Genomic DNA, 16,014 nt, shown 5'->3' on the forward strand with positions numbered 1-16,014 from the left:
ATCCGCACTTGCTTGCGGATGCTTGCGATTTTCACGCGGCCCCATTCACTTCTATGGGGCCTGCGTTGCGTGAAAAACGCAGAATATAGAGCATGCTGCGATTTTCACGCAACGCACAAGTGATGCGTGAAAATCACAGCTCGTGCACAGCCCCATAGAAATGAATGGGTCCCGATTCAGTGCGGGTGCAATGTGTTCACCTCACGCATTGCACCCACGCGGAATAGTCGCCCGTGTGAAAGGGGCCTTACACTTTCTCTTCTTTTATGATCCACTCTTAATTTTGGCTTTTTAGATCTGCATCAGAAAACCTGACCCAGTGGCCGCACTCTTATAAATGTGATTCATTTGCAATAGTAAATCTACCCCAATGTGCAGACTTTCCACTGATCTCCGCCAAGGTAGAAAATAGTAGCGGTGAACCCATTTTCAATACCAACGTCATAATTGGTAATACTGCCAAGCCTCTCGGATCTTACAGGCAGTGATTCCAGGAGGCCAGGTCCAGGTTGCAGGCTCTTGTCTGAACATGGAGTGCTTGCTGTGTATCCCTAAAATACTTGGTCCATGTTGCTCATTGGAGTTCTATTCCGTTATGTTTCAGACAGGAAAAATACAGGAGACTTTACAGGTCCAAATGGAATGACTGTTGTATCTGTTTTCCGACAGTGTCATGGAACAGAATTGCTTGATGGCAACTTTTGCTTGGCAACTGGAGGAGTCTTGCGGGTCTGCTGGTATAGTCCTTGAATTACTCCTTGTAATACTATGTCCTCAAGCATATCTAGTACACAAGAAAAAGAAATACATCAAATGAGTGTATAGTGACTTGGTTTAGGCTCTTCACACTAGCATTATATCTTCTGTTTGTAACAACAATGGTGGCTATGCCAGACCAGTTCTCCAACAAACCACAGTGATATTAAAAGGGAATCTGTCACCACATACCTGCATGTAAATCCAAATGACCTTGTAGATGTGAGCTTGGCAGCTGAATCCAACGCACTTCGTCCCATACTGAGATAATTGTGTTTTTATTTTATGCAAATTAGCCTCTTGAGGGCGCCACCGTTGCACCTCAAGCTTCGCTCACTTTCCCTGCTGGCTGTGCCCTCCAGCTCTGAGTGACAGGGACAGGCAACGTAGCCGTAACCATGCCTAGCCCTCAACTCTCATGCCTGTGGGTTCACCTCAGTTAGTACAGGCCTGAAGTTTGTCCAGCAAAAGAAATCTGTACTGCGCATGCACCAATGATGAGGGTGCAGAGTGATGCCATCAGTGCATGCGCAGTACAGATTCCTCCGTCTGGGCAAGCTTCTGGCTTGTACTGCGTGTGCGCCAATCCCAGAGGCGAATGAGGATAAGCCATCTTTATATGAGTGCCAGGAAACCCTTTTAACATTTTATATTGCCAAGATATAATGGGCAGGTGGGCAGTAGCTCCATGATTCTGCACAGGGCCTAATTCACATGGGCATACTAAACCCATGTTTAAGCGGGTTTTATCCAACCCAGGGTTGGATTTATATTTTTTCACTGTCATTTTACACAGTCTTTAAACACTGCCACAATATGTGTATCTGAATGAGCCCACTGGTTTAGGTCCTTAAGGCTTTATTACACCTGCCAAGTTTTCAGCAGATGAGCGCTAACGAGTGTTCGTATGAAGGCTCGTTAGTCATCATCTTGCAGTGCAAAACTGCTGCCGATTGCTCGTTTATTGGGCAATTGTGATTTTTAAGCACAATTAAAAATCTTTGTTTGCCGGCAGCAGATTGTGCTGTCTAATGATGATCTGCCACTGGCAAACCACTAGACATCATGAGGACGAGCAATAGCATAATTATCGCTTCTCCCCATGCTGCGGAGGAGATCACTGCATGCAAGAGCGACACAGAAAGAAAATGTATTTAAATATTTCTTAGTTTTAGTGGTAATATCAGACAAAATAGGATCAAAAGAGATTTGGGGAAGAATTACTGGGATATTATTTGTTTAGGTGCATTTTCTATGTATAGTAATTGTCCCTTTAAAGGGGTATTCCCATCTCAGACCATTTCTAAAACTAGGCCTAACATGAGGCCGGCAAAGTGGTGGCCGCCGGTGCCGGGTCCGGCCACCACCAAGCCTTTATATTGGTCCGCTGAAAATTTTCAGAATCCCCATAGAAATGAATAGAAGTACACCACGCTTGCGCGGCCACCGCTTCCATCAATTTCTATGGGCCGAAGGAAATAGCCGAGCCAGGCCCTCTGGGGCTTTACCGGCTCCGTTTACTAGATAGGTGCGGGTCTCAGAGGTGGGCATGTCCTAGCGATATACCCCCATTGTCTGAGAGGGCACAACCCCTTTAAAGTACACGAAACACAGGCAGTAAAATTAAGATGGCTTTATTGTCCATTAAACATGATGTGAAATTAGAACAAAAGGGAAGAAAAAGGTCCATTCTGCTAAATTACTATTTGGAACAGAATGGTGCTGGTACATGTCTTACCTGTATCTGGAGGAAAAATATACAGGTCCTTGTAAAATCCTATTACCGCCTTATGTGCCAATTGTGAACTGCAGGAGAAATCAGGAGAAAAATGTAATTATGTTGCCAAATGCCGCATTATGGCTGGGTACAGACGCGCAGCTGCGATGCAGTTACGGTTTCTTTTTTTTTTTCCTTAGCCAAAAACAGAAATGTATCCAAACAGTGTAAAAGTAAGAATTATACTCTGCGGTAGTTGGCAAAAAGGAAAAAAGTACAGTAACTGTACATATCCTGACTGTCATGACACAATAAATATGCATGAATGGCAAATGAACGCAGAGGCCACCGGTTGTCTGCAGACATCATTGCTGCAGGACCAGAGCAGACCAGACATGTCATCTGACAGTTATAACCAGATAGTAACATACATCCTTTTTTTTTCTATGTTTTTATTTTCTGATTGAAGATTTTTAAATTCTATTTCCTGAACATTATTATGGGGGCGACAGTCTTGCCTGAACTGTTCTTAACAGCATTTACACAGCATTAAGAAAATTGCTCTACGGCAGCCCCATGGGCCATAGAAACAATGGTCAGGAGGGGACCCTATTGACTTCTATGGGAGAGTCTTCTAGGCATGTTCTGTGCAGAGGTCATTGTACAAGGAAAGAATAGATAACATGTGACAATCACCTATTGTAAATGGAGGATCCAGTCTTATCTATTAGGAATATGTTACACATAAAACCGTGATTTAAACAATAGGTCATTTTCTGTAAAGCAGCGTTCTATGACGATTAAAGACAAATGGGAGATATATATATATATATATATATATTGGGGTAATAACTGAAGACCAGTGGCAGGAAGTTCTTTATAATATCCCTCATATTAGTATCAGTCAGCAAAACACATTGACCATCACAAGGTTATCTAGTACATAGGGCGTATTTCACTCCTGTTTTTTTTAGTTAAAATGGGATACCGCTCTTAGGATCTATATAATAGATGCCAGGCACCAAGTGCAGGATTGATCCATCTAATGTGGAATTGCCCCCAATTAAGGCTACTTTCTCCCTAGCGTTTTTGCTGGATCCGTCATGGATCAGCAAAAACGCTTCCGTCATGATAATACAACCGTCTGCATCAGTTATGAACAGATCCGGTTGTATTATCTCTAAAATAGCCAAGAAGGATCTGTCTCTAAAACCATTATAAGTCAATGGGGGACGGATCCGTTTTCTATTGTGTCAGAGAAAACTGACCCCTCCCCATTGACTTTACATTGTGAGTCATGCCAAATCCGTCCTCCTCCGCACCACATCGCGGACAGAAAACTGCTGCTTGCAGCGTTATTCTGTCCGCAATGGGGACGCAGCCAAACGGAATGCTTTCTGGTTCATTCCGTTTTGTTCAGTTCAGTTTTGTCCCCATTGACAATGAATGGGGACAAAACAAAAGCGTTTTCCCCCCCGTTATTGAGATCCTATGACGGATCTCAATAACAGAAAGGGAAAGTGCAGATGTGAAAGTAGCCTAAAACAACATTGGACAGAAGTGCTAGATCTTCTAGATAAAGTCTATGCAACTAAACTACAAAGAGTTCTATTATTGTGTATTCTTGGGGTAGTGTCGGAAAATCATCGTTTAGCTATTCTCCAGGTATTATATTTGGCCTGCAAGCTAATTGCATTCTATTGGAAATCCCAGTCAGCACCTACTCTGGTAGAATATATTGCTAAAATAAACCTACACCTACTCCTAGAAAAATTGGTATTTTCAAAACGTTCCTGTGGCAAATCAGTTTGTTCAAATGACATGTATAACCACTAGATGGGGCATTGGTATAGCAGACAATCATGGATCGTGCATTACAGAGCAGAGTAATTATAGTATAAGGATGGGTCATCAATATCAGATTGGTGGGGGGTCTGACTCCTGGTACCCCCGCTGATCGGCTTTTTGAAGGGGTTGCAGTGCTTGTGTCGGCGCTGCTACCTCTTCAAAAGTACCTGTGCGCAGGGGCGTAGCTATAGGGGAAGCAGGGGAAGCTGCAGCTTTCGGGCCCTGACCCAGAAGGGGCCCATCCAGGAGGAGGAGGACTAAAAGATTTTGTCAGGGCCCCCTCAACAGTATTACACAATGAAATTATATACAGTGACAGTATAGACAGTGTAGAAAACGGATGGAACAGCTGCCGGGCCTGGTCTGAGAGAGCGATCTTTACTAGCCACAGGAATGGGGGCGGCAGGAAAGGAAGGGGTTGCAAAAAAATTACTGGGGGAGGGGGGCCCCGTTCAAAAATTTGCTGTGGGACCCAGTCATTTCTAGCTACGCCACTGCCTGTGCGCCATCTTTTTTGCAGCAATGTTATTACAACTGCTCTTCCAGTTCACGTGAATAGGATGGAGTTGTAATTACACTGCGCTGCTGCTAAAAAGTAGACGACGCACAGGTAAACCTTCAAGAGGAAGCAGAGCTGGTACAAGGGCCACAACCCCTTCAAACAGCTGATCAGCGGGGGCAACGGGTGTTAGACCCCCAACATTGATATTAATAACCTATACTGAGGATAGTTCATCAAACCATCCATCCTCAGCACCACAAATTAAGAGAGATTTTCGTAAATTAGTGCAAACAAATACAGTAGTCTTGTGATTAAGGCTAACAGAAGGAGATTTATCTTCTGCCTAGGACATTTTTAGGTCATAAAAAAGTCACAAACCCAGCTTTTGCAACTTTTTAAACACCACTTTGACAAACATTTGGCGTTTCTATGCCACCCTCGCCACTATCCAAAAATGGGGAGGGGCTTGGCCAGCAGGCCGGACACCTTTATCTACTTTTGTGCCACTTTATACCAATTTCTGTTTAGGCACACGGACTGCCAGAGGATGTGCCTAATTTATAACAAGATTTGCGTCTTGCCATAAATTGGGCACCTCTGCTAGCAGCATGGGAAATGCTGGTCTTGGTAAATCTGCCCCACGTGTACATATACTAGATCAGTGATGGCTAACCTCTGGCACCCCAGATGTGGTGAAACTACAACTTCCCAGCATGCTCCATTCATTTCTATGGAGTTCTGAGAGCAGCCAAGCAAGTTTTACATCTAAGGGGTTTTAACATAACAAATACGAGTTCCTGACGTCAAGGACCATAACTTGGAAAAACTGGTGAAGCATAATACAAAAGAAGACTTTACCTGTTTTCTCCTGAAGAGGTGTCTGCCAAGAATCTGCTGGAAAGAAAAGTTGTAACAGTCTTATGGTTCTCAGTACATGCACAATTTTTAGTCCTTGTGAGAAAATCTATTTATTTATGGCAATTTTGTCATCATAACCTAAATATGTAAAAAATAAAATAAAATCAGAATACCGATTTACAATATAGTGCATTATATCATACCCAACGCCATGTATCATACTGCAGAAAACACAGTATCTGAACTAGGCAGCCACAATAGTAATTTGTTCGTACCTGGTGACGCCATATGCTGCCATCTGCCCATTAGACCATTAGTTGCAATCATGTAACGATTACAGATCCTGGGAAACGTTTACTTTTCCACAAGATGAGCATGGGCAAACACTTGTAAAGCATTCAATATGACAGAAACCTCCATATCAGAGGGCGGAGCCTGACTGCCGACCGAGTCAGTCGCATGTAGGAGAGCTCTCCTCCTTGCAATCCTGCAACCTGGCTAAAACTGCAGTCTTAGGGCTCTTTCACACTTGCGTTGTTCTTTTCCGGCATAGAGTTCCGTCGTCGGGGCTCTATGCCGGAAAAATCCTGATCAGGATTATCCCAATGCATTCTGAGTGGAGAGAAATCCGTTCAGGATGCATCAGGATGTCTTCAGTTCAGGACCGGAACGTTTTTTGGCCGGAGAAAATACCGCAGCATGCTGCGCTTTTTGCTCCGGCCAAAAATCCTGAACACTTGCCGCAAAGCCGGATCCGGAATTAATGCCCATTGAAAGGCATTTACGGATCCGGCGGACACTTCCGGCAAATGGAGTACACGACGAATCCGGACAACTCAAGTGTGAAAGAGCCCTAACTCAGCGCAGAATGGGCAAAATCAGCAGAAGCATACCCAAAGACAAGTCTGATTCCAGCAAACCGGACCGCAGTGTCTCCAACATGGAGAAATTTCTAAACAAGAAGTCCTCCGCTATCGCGCCTGCTGCCCCCAAGATTTGCGCCGCAAGATCACGAGGACTGGACACAAGACTCTGAAGAAGCGGACGGCTCCACCTCGGACCCGGTTGAGCTCTGCCCCGATTGCTAGGCAATTTCTGCAACAGGCTTTAACTTCGGCCCTAACTCCGGTCCTGCATGACCTCAAGGAGATAAAGGCGGACGTTAAACATATAGGGCACCGCGTAGAGACTCTTGAAAGTAACCAAGCGGCCATACTAAACTACGTCCGGGTCGCCAGCGAAAACACTGCAGCCTACGTAGACTCTCTAGATGCAGCCTACGCACTTATAGAGGATCAAGAGAACCGTAGTAGGAGAAAAAATCTCCGCATACGCGGTCTCCCCAAAAGTGTTCTCTATGAGGCCCTACTGGAAACTGCCGGCGCCATCTTGACTGTCCTCCTAGGTGCCACCAGAGCAGCTGAGATAAGCATCGAACGCATCCATCGGGCACTGAGGCCGAGACCGAAAGACGCAGAGAACCCGAGAGACGTGGTATGTGGCCTATTAAAATATGTAGACACAGCAGCATTGATGCAGGCCGCAAGAAGCCAGAAAGAGATCACTTTTGCAGTAGCCAAAATCTCCATTTACCAAGATCTGGCACCCTCCACAATAAACAAGCGAAGGGCCTTGCGACCTCTTACGAACTACCTACGCCACATCAAGATCCCCTATAAGTGGCTCTTCCCCTTTGGCCTAACCTTTGCGGTTGGGGGACAAAGATGTATTATCCGCTTACCATCGGATCTGCAGGCGGCGTGGGAGCTCCTTCAAACTGCCCCGCTGGACATCCCCTCGTGGCTACCTTCTGCTGGAGTCGGCGTCCCGCTGCCGGACTTTCCGGAGGCACAGATGTGGACAAAGGCTCCACCGAGGAAACGGAATGTTCACAAGCCGAGGGAAGCTTGACTGGCTGATTCACCTACGGGTCTCACCCAAGTGACTTGGACTGCGTCATTACTTTGCGGCGGCACCCTCTCAGAGGACTATTTCACTCAGCCTCGCTCATGCCGAGCACACAAGTATCAGTGAACTATTGCTAACTATCGTTATTTCCCCATTCTTGGACTTCAGCAGATCCGAAGGGGGTCCTCCATTTCATGTTGGGCCCTCAACGCGATCTAACCTCTAGTTTGATGGACCTCAATCTAGCTGTGGACAATAGGGTGGCAGGTATGCAGGGAGCGCTGGTTAACCACACCGATGAACCAGACGCGCACCGACCCCTTGACCCACACCAGGAGTATCTCAGCGCAGACCTGGTGCATGCGCTACACTAGATGGTCTCCTGCGCCCGCTCCGTCGCATCTAATTGAACTGCTGCGGCGTTGCTGGCATAGGATCCACCCCTTCAGAATCTCTGTTAACCTATCTCATGTTATGTTAGAAGTTGTTTATGTTGATTACCTTCTTTTGTGGTCGATGACACTGGCTAATAATCCCCATGTACCGGGCCCCCCGCATATCACACATGCTGCCCCAAATTAAGTGTACCTCCTTCAATGTAAGGGGCTTCAATACCCCGCTCTCTCAAGTTATACGTCTCCTTAAGAAATACCATACAGACCATACATTTTAGAGTGTCAAACATCCCCACCCTCCAGAAATCCTACTTCCAAAATTGGTTCCTCAGTGTATTCGGGAAAGCCAAAAGAGGGGTGGGAATAGCAATATCTAAATGTGTCCCCTTCAAATTGACGACTAGGCAGACCGACCCTGAGGGCCGGTTCATCTTTGTGAAAGGTGTCATGGGCACACAAACAGTTACTCTGACCAGTCTGTACAGCCCCAATAGAGGCCAAAAACAATGGATCAGGAACACCCTACAAAAGCTTTGGACGTTTGCGGAGGATATATGGCTGCTAGGTGGGGACCTTAATGTCACCCTAAACCCTCACACTGATACAGCTGACGGCACTTCACAGCTGACCCAGTCGGCGTTGGGATGCATAAATAACTACCTTTCTGAGGCCAACTTACTAGACACCTGGCGACTGGTACACCCGGACGGACGCGACTACACCTTTTTTTCAGCCTCTCACAACACATACAACTGACTGGATTATATTTTCATCTCCAGCAACTTCATAGACATGGTAGAAAGCTCCAACATTGAACCCATAACGGTTTCAGACCACGCCCCAGTCTCAACAGTTTTACATTTTTTAAGCCTACCCACCCAATATAAACATTGGCGACTGAACGAAACGCTGTTAGATAGGTCTGAGGATGTCAAATCTCTAGAACAGAAGCTGGCTTGGTTCTTCTCTGAAAACTCAACACCAGGAATGTCACTCACAACACTTTGGGAGGCACCTTGGCAGTAAAGTTAAAAAAGATCGACAACAAATACTGCATTCCCTCCTTAAAAAGATTGCAGACAAAGAATCCATCCATAAACGTTCTAAAACCCTAGATGCTCAATTAGAATTGACCCAATTAAGATCTCAACTAAAGGATCATCTTAATATCTGTCACGTGAAGGCCTACCAATACTCCCAGTTTCGATTTTATTCGCATGGAGATAAAGGAACAAAGCTCATGTCCTCCCTCATTAAACAGAGAAAAGACTCTATGTACATCCTGAGCATAAAATCGCGGCGGGGAGACACACTACATAAAACTGCCTACATAGCCACTGAGTTTCAGAGATTCTACCAACAGATTTATGGACTGGCTGATCATGACACCCCTACAGATCCCTCGCTGGAAATAGCGATGGATCAATTCCTGGAACATTTAAACCTCCCCCAAATTACGGCTCAAGAGGGTGAATCCCTTCTAACACCAGTCACAGAGCCTGAAATTAAGAAAATACTGAACTCAATGCCGCTGGGCAAAAGTCCAGGCCCGGGCGGCTTCCCAGTGGGCTATTACAAAAAGTTCTCAAATCTCCTGACTCCCCACCTAGCTTCCTGGTGCAATGCACTCCTCACTGGCTCACACTTCCACAAATAGTCACTAGAGGCCACTGTCACCATCCTCCCCAAGCCCGGGAAGGACCCTACCCTTTGTGGTAGCTACAGGCCAATATCACTTTTAAATGTAGATATTAAAATCTGGGCCAAGCTGTTAGCCACACGCCTAAGCCTTCTGCTACCCAAGATCATTCATCCAGGCTTTGTGCCTGGAAGGGAGGGTAACCACAATTCCTGCAGGGTCGTCACGGCAATGCCATGGTCTATAAAGCAACGTCTCCCCCTGACATTCCTTAGTGTAGATGCGGAGAAGGCCTTTGACCGGGTGAATTGGGACTTTATGAAGAAAAACTTAAACAGATTTGGCATACCGGAGCGGTTTCAGGAGGCGGTCATGACGCTAGAATAAGAGTCAATGGCACTTTGTTCCTATCTTTCCCCATACGTAACGGGACGCGTCAGGGCTGCCCCCTGTCTCCAGCCCTCTACATTCTGGTAATGGAAACTCTTCTCCAGGCAATCAGAGACCACCCCGTCATACGGGGAGTACGAGCCAATAACGACTCCATTGAATACACAAATGTAGCATATGCAGATGATCTGCTGATAATGGTCTCCAACCCAGTCGAGGCCTTCCCGCATCTTTTATCCCTATTTCAGCAGTATGGTAAAGTGTCAAATTATAAAGTAAAGTAAATTACTCGAAGTCAGAAGCTATGAATATAACAGCCCCTCAGACATCTATAGCCGCCCTCAAGTCATCTACTCCATTTCAGTGGCAGACTTCGTCCATATCCTACTTTACCCGACACGCAAATATACTACCAGGCCATTCACCTGATGAGATGGTTACAATTACATGCTCCCTGTTACCGTACCATGGGCACAGATTTAGAAATCCTGCAACTCTCCCAACCACAAAGGGCGGCCTTGTGGGGCTTGACATCCACTTCTCTCCACTCACACGTGCTGCTGAAAGGCACCAGTTTAGTCATCAAACACCTTAACAGAGATCATGGGCTACTACCCAACCCATCTACCAAGATGCCGGCAGACCTAGCCCCGTACTTGATCAGACCTAAAGTGGTGCAGATGCCCCCAATTTGGAACCTGCTTCGAGAATACTCGACGGCAGAATTTGTCAGAGGAGCCACAGGTGAATACCCAAAACAACACCCCCTCAGCCAGGTCTGGGACAACTCCAACTTTTTAGACCTTATAGAACTGAGGTCCGTCAGTAAGGTCCTGATATCTCAAAATATCCTCACTGCTGCCCTAACGTGGTTTGAGAAGCTGTTAACGCCTACCACGCCCCAACGTACATTGATCTCACTGCTTTATCTAGTACTAAACACTCCTCAATTCCGAGGGACCCCACAATATATACAGACATGGGCCACGGAGTTGAACACAACTTTCATTGAAACAGACATACTTCACATTCATTCCCACTCACATGGATTCTCTCGCTGTGTGAAAGTACAGGAGCACTCATATAAGGTACTCACACAGTGGTATCGCCCGCCCAAACTTAGTGATAATGACAAATGCTGGAGATGTAAAGATGACAGAGGCACACTACTCCATATTCTTTGGACCTGTCCCAAAATAAAACCATACTGGGACAAGATATCGCTGGCCATTAATACAGCATTAGGTACTAACTTACCATTATCCCCAGAATTGGTACTCTTGTGGCTCCCCACAAAAGCCCTGTCCCCCTCAAAAGGCAGCCTAGCGACACACCTGATCCAGGCAGCTCATCTGCTCATCCCCCAACGATGGCTCAGTACAGAACCTCCAACATTTTCCCAATGGGTGGCTAAAGTAGACTGCCAGACTGCCTGCACGGCCTAGAAGAATTAGCCAGCTGGGAAACCAGAACACACGAAAAACACAAGAGGCTATGGACCCCATGGCTGACTTTTAGACAATCGGTTCAAACTTAACATCCTCCTGACCCGGACACGAGACACAAGACACTTGACGCCCCTACGTCCCCTCTACCACTAGGAAACAGATCCGCACATCATTTAGATTGACGGACTTAGACCCCCCACATGCTCATGATTGGTATGACAGACCATCTCATCGACCATTGTTGTCCAGTTAAAAGGACACGTTTTCCTTTACCCCCCCTTTATTGACCTTTTGTTTATTTATGAGATGTCACAAACATTATGCACTACCGATAATTACTGGATGACAACATTTAACTGCTTTATTGTCATAGCTATGTATATCGAATATATACTTTTGAACTTGCTTTTACACCTACAAGATTTCATGTGTATCTCAATACCTTTTTGTCATCTTAATAAAAAGAAATTTGACAAGAAACCTCCATATCAATGCAGCTTTACGGTATGTTTATACAGTATGTGGCAGAAATTTCTGTGACTAAGGTTTTTTTTTTATCTTCAATTGTACTATTGATTTATGGAAGGTTGATTATAATTGGACTTACACTTTAACCCCTTAGGGTACTTTCACACTAGCGTTTTTCTTTTCCGGTATTGAGTTCCGTCACAGGAGCTCAATACTGGAAAAAAACTGATCAGTTTTATCCTAATGCATTCTGAATGGAGAACAATCTGTTCAGGATGCTTCAGTTCAGTCGCTCTTACGTTTTATGGACGGAGAAAATACCTCAGCATGCTACAGTTTTCTCTCCGGCCCAAAATACTAAACACTTGCCGGAATGCCGGATCTGGCATTAATTTACATTGAAGTGTATTAGTGCCGGATACGGCATTAAGTGTTCCGGCAAAAAGGATCCGGCTTTCCGGTCTACGGATGCGACGGAACTGCCTGCCGGAATCCTCTGCCACAAGTGTGAAAGTACCCTTAAGTAATAGGCCCATTTTCTTTTTTTTCTCCACATGTTATAATAACCCTAAACTTTAAAATTTTTCCATTCAGCCATATGAGGGCTCACTGTTTGCGGGAGAAGTTACATTTTTTAATGGCAGCATTTCATTTATCACGTCTTGTATGGAAAACAGGAAAAAAATTATTTGTGGGGTGAAATTGAAAATAACCCACAATTACGACAAGGTTTTTTGGGTTTGATATTATGGCTCTCGCTGTGTGCTAAAAATGTCATGACGTCCATATTTTGAGGCTCAATACAATTATGGTGATATATTGTTTTACCACTTAAAAAAAAAAAAAAAAACACCTTTAAAAAGATTTAAATTTACTTTGCTTCGCTATTTCTGACAGCCATAACTTTCCTATTTTTCCGTCTACAGAGCTATATGAGGGCTTGTTTTTTTTCCAGGATAAACTGTAGTTTTTATTGGTACCATTTTTTGGGGGTACATACAACTTTTTGATTAAGGTGACCAAAAAAATTGCAAATCACATGTTTGTTTGTTTGTTTTTTGTTACGGCATACACTGCACAGGAAAAATATTTTTATAGTTTAAAAGTTTTGACATTTTCAGACACGGCGATACCGGTTATGTATTTTTTTTATTGTTTACATGTTTTTATATGCAAAATTGATAAAGAGGAGTGATTCGGAAGGCAGCGGGAGCCACATCCCTCTGCCTAAACTCACAGATGCCGTGATCACTACTGAATGTGGCATCTGAGGAGTTAAATGACCGGTTTCGCCGATCACTGTCATTGTGGCCTAGTGCTTGCTGTATTATACAGCACAGCAGCCCGCTCCATACATTCCCTCAGTCACTATGATGTACAGGTACATCATGGTGGCTGAAGGGGTTAAGAGATTTTCACTTTTAAAGCAACACTAAACATTCCTCCCTAATCTTCTCTTCTACTTTGATCCTATGTTACATAGTTACATAGTTGATACTGTTGAAAAAAGACATAAGTCAATCAAGTTCAACCAAGGGATAGGTGGGGACGCGAATCCCAGAAGGAAGCGAGACTCAGATTTCTACACTTTTTCATAAGCATTAATGTTTTTTACTTTTAAGAATTCATCTAAACCCTTTTTAAAACTGTCCACTGTTCCTGCTGTGGACGTCCTAAGGAAGTCTATTCCACAGCTTCACCGTTCTTACAGTAAAGAAGCTTTGACGCTTCTGGAGACTGAACTTTTTCATCTCCAGTCGGAGGCAGTGCCCCCTTGTCTTTTGAGCACATTTTACATGGAACAGCTTTTCACCATATTTTTTGTATGGCCCATTTATAGATTTGTATAGGTTAATCATGTCCCCCCTTAGACGTCTCTTCTCAAGACTAAATAAATTTAATTATTTTAATCTTTCTTCATAACTAAGACCCTCCATGCCCCTTATCAGTTTAGTCGCTCTCCTCTGTACTTTTTCCAGCTGTAGAGCATCCTTTTTATGGACTGGTGCCCAGAACGGACCTGCATATTCCAGATGAGGCCGCACCAACACTTTGTAAAGTGGTAATATTACATCCCTGCCCCGCGAGTCCATGCCTCGTTTAATGCGTGACAATATCCTGGTGGCCTTAGAAGCAGCTGATTGACATTGTATTCTGTTATTTAATCTACTATCTACAAGGACACCCAAATCCTTCTCTATAAGTGACTCTCCCAGTGTTACATCCTCTAGGACATATGAAGCACAGAGATTATTACTACCAAGATGCATAATTTACATTTATCCACATTGAACCTCATTTGCCAAGTCGATGCCCAATCACTTAGAGTGTTCAAATCAACTTGTATTTTATGGACATCTTCCATAGACTACCCAGTACTACACAGCTTAGTGTCATCTGCAAAAATAGATATGGTGCTATTAATCCTGTCCTCGATATCATTAGTAGATAAATTAAATAGAGGGCCCAGCACTGAACCTTGGGGTACACCACTTATAACCTGGGACCATTCTGAATAGGAATCATTGACCACAACTCTCTGGACACAGTCCTTCAGCCAGTTTTCAATCCAATTACAAAACTATACTTTCCAAGTCTATAGACCTTACTTTACCTATTATTGTTTCCTATTAGCATTAAAAATAATAAATATGTAAAGAAATCTCAATGTGTCCCAGGAGCTCAACTTTGTTGCTCATCTTCCCCATTATACGGTGTCTGGCTGCAAGACAACTGGCTGAGGCAGAAGCCTCTTCTCACTGCTAAGCCCAACTCAACTGTTCCTCATCCACAAATGGAAAGGATCAGCATAAAATGAATTATCTATAGACTGGAGAACAGAGTAGGTGAAATTATCTTCTGTTTACTTCTATCATTCATTTCTAGGTTTAGTATCCCTTTAATATTCAGTGACTTCAGTGACTTATCATCTGTCATATTTAAAAGTAGCTTGTCACCTACAAAAAGATTGGGGACTTCTGGTGTAGACAAACGCGATAAATGAAAACAAAAAACTGTAAACTCAATAGGTGGGATAATGAATAACGGATACACTAGTAGATTAGCATGTAACAGCCAGTCAGTCTAGGGTCTCCTGAATGCGGCTTACCATATATCGGTAGCTTCAGTAGCTATTGTGCGCCAATGACAGCAGACATGTCCCAACATAACTGAAACTTGACACTACGTTCCAAACAATATGAAAGGCAGCTGAGAACAGGCTAAGAACTTGGTCACTGGTACCGATCAGGATCATATAAAAGTCACTTAACACTAAGGGCAGTCGTACACATTCAATAGCTGTCGGCCAAATGATCATTCGCCTTACAGCTATTTCTCCCAACTCCCTCTCCGCTCCCCCATACACATACATGTTCCGAACGTGTATGTGTATTCAAAGGGGAGAGAGAAGAAAGCCGCTGCCAGACACTTCAATGGTGGCTTATCTCATAGGAGAACAAAACGATGGTGTAAAAATGATTCATTTCGCCAGTCAGGCGCTCCCCTTACACTTTAAACTGTTCTCAGTGGGTTCAGACGACAATACTCTAATGTGTATGGGGCCCTTAAAGGGGTTGTCCGCGTTCAGAGCTGAACCCGGACATATCCCCTTCTTTACCCAGGCAGCACCTCTGCCCGCCCTCCCAGGACAAGGGCTTTTTCAGCAGATCCAGTGACGTCCCGGGTCTCATTATTTTTACACTGCTAGGTGGAGGCTTCCGCCTAGCAGTGTTCCTAGTGACATCATTGGCACTAATGGGCAGGCTTTAGCGCTGCCCTAGACAGCCATATGAATGTGTGTGGCAGTGCATAGAATGCAGGCAACTGGACCACTGTTATCTATGCTGAAGTAATATTTGTCATTGTAATTCTGCCTGTGATGATAACAAGATGGCTACTGAAAAGTTACCTGTACACAACAGGAAATTATGACCTATAATTAGGCCTGGTGGCCAGTGTGAAAATTCCATGATTGTAGACATTTAGGTCATTTTCTGATGACACATTCCTTTTACACCGCCACATCAGCGATGCCTTCACCCATTGAATGAGCATTTGTCTTACACCAGGAGATCAGCAGCACC

At 44.4% G+C, this 16,014-nt stretch overlaps 1 protein-coding gene across 2 annotated transcripts in view; it reads right to left on the bottom strand.

The window, feature by feature from the left end:
* Window positions 1-245: 245 nt before the first annotated feature.
* Window positions 246-16,014, bottom strand: part of SNX22 (sorting nexin 22) — a 50,500-nt gene continuing 34,731 nt past the window's right edge. Inside the window, exons 5-7 of one of the 2 annotated variants that reach the window (XM_040413774.1) lie at window positions 5,682-5,714; window positions 2,495-2,562; window positions 246-784 (exon numbers count right to left, since the gene is read on the bottom strand). In XM_040413774.1, coding sequence (XP_040269708.1) covers window positions 672-784; window positions 2,495-2,562; window positions 5,682-5,714 — 214 coding nt within the window. In that variant the 3' untranslated portion in view covers window positions 246-671. Of the gene's footprint in view, window positions 785-2,494; window positions 2,563-5,681; window positions 5,718-16,014 lie in introns of both variants that reach the window. The other variant, XM_040413773.1, reaches the window with a different exon arrangement.

The sequence above is a fragment of the Bufo bufo genome, chromosome 1 (genome assembly GCF_905171765.1).
Source record: "Bufo bufo chromosome 1, aBufBuf1.1, whole genome shotgun sequence".
Lineage (NCBI taxonomy): Eukaryota > Metazoa > Chordata > Amphibia > Anura > Bufonidae > Bufo > Bufo bufo.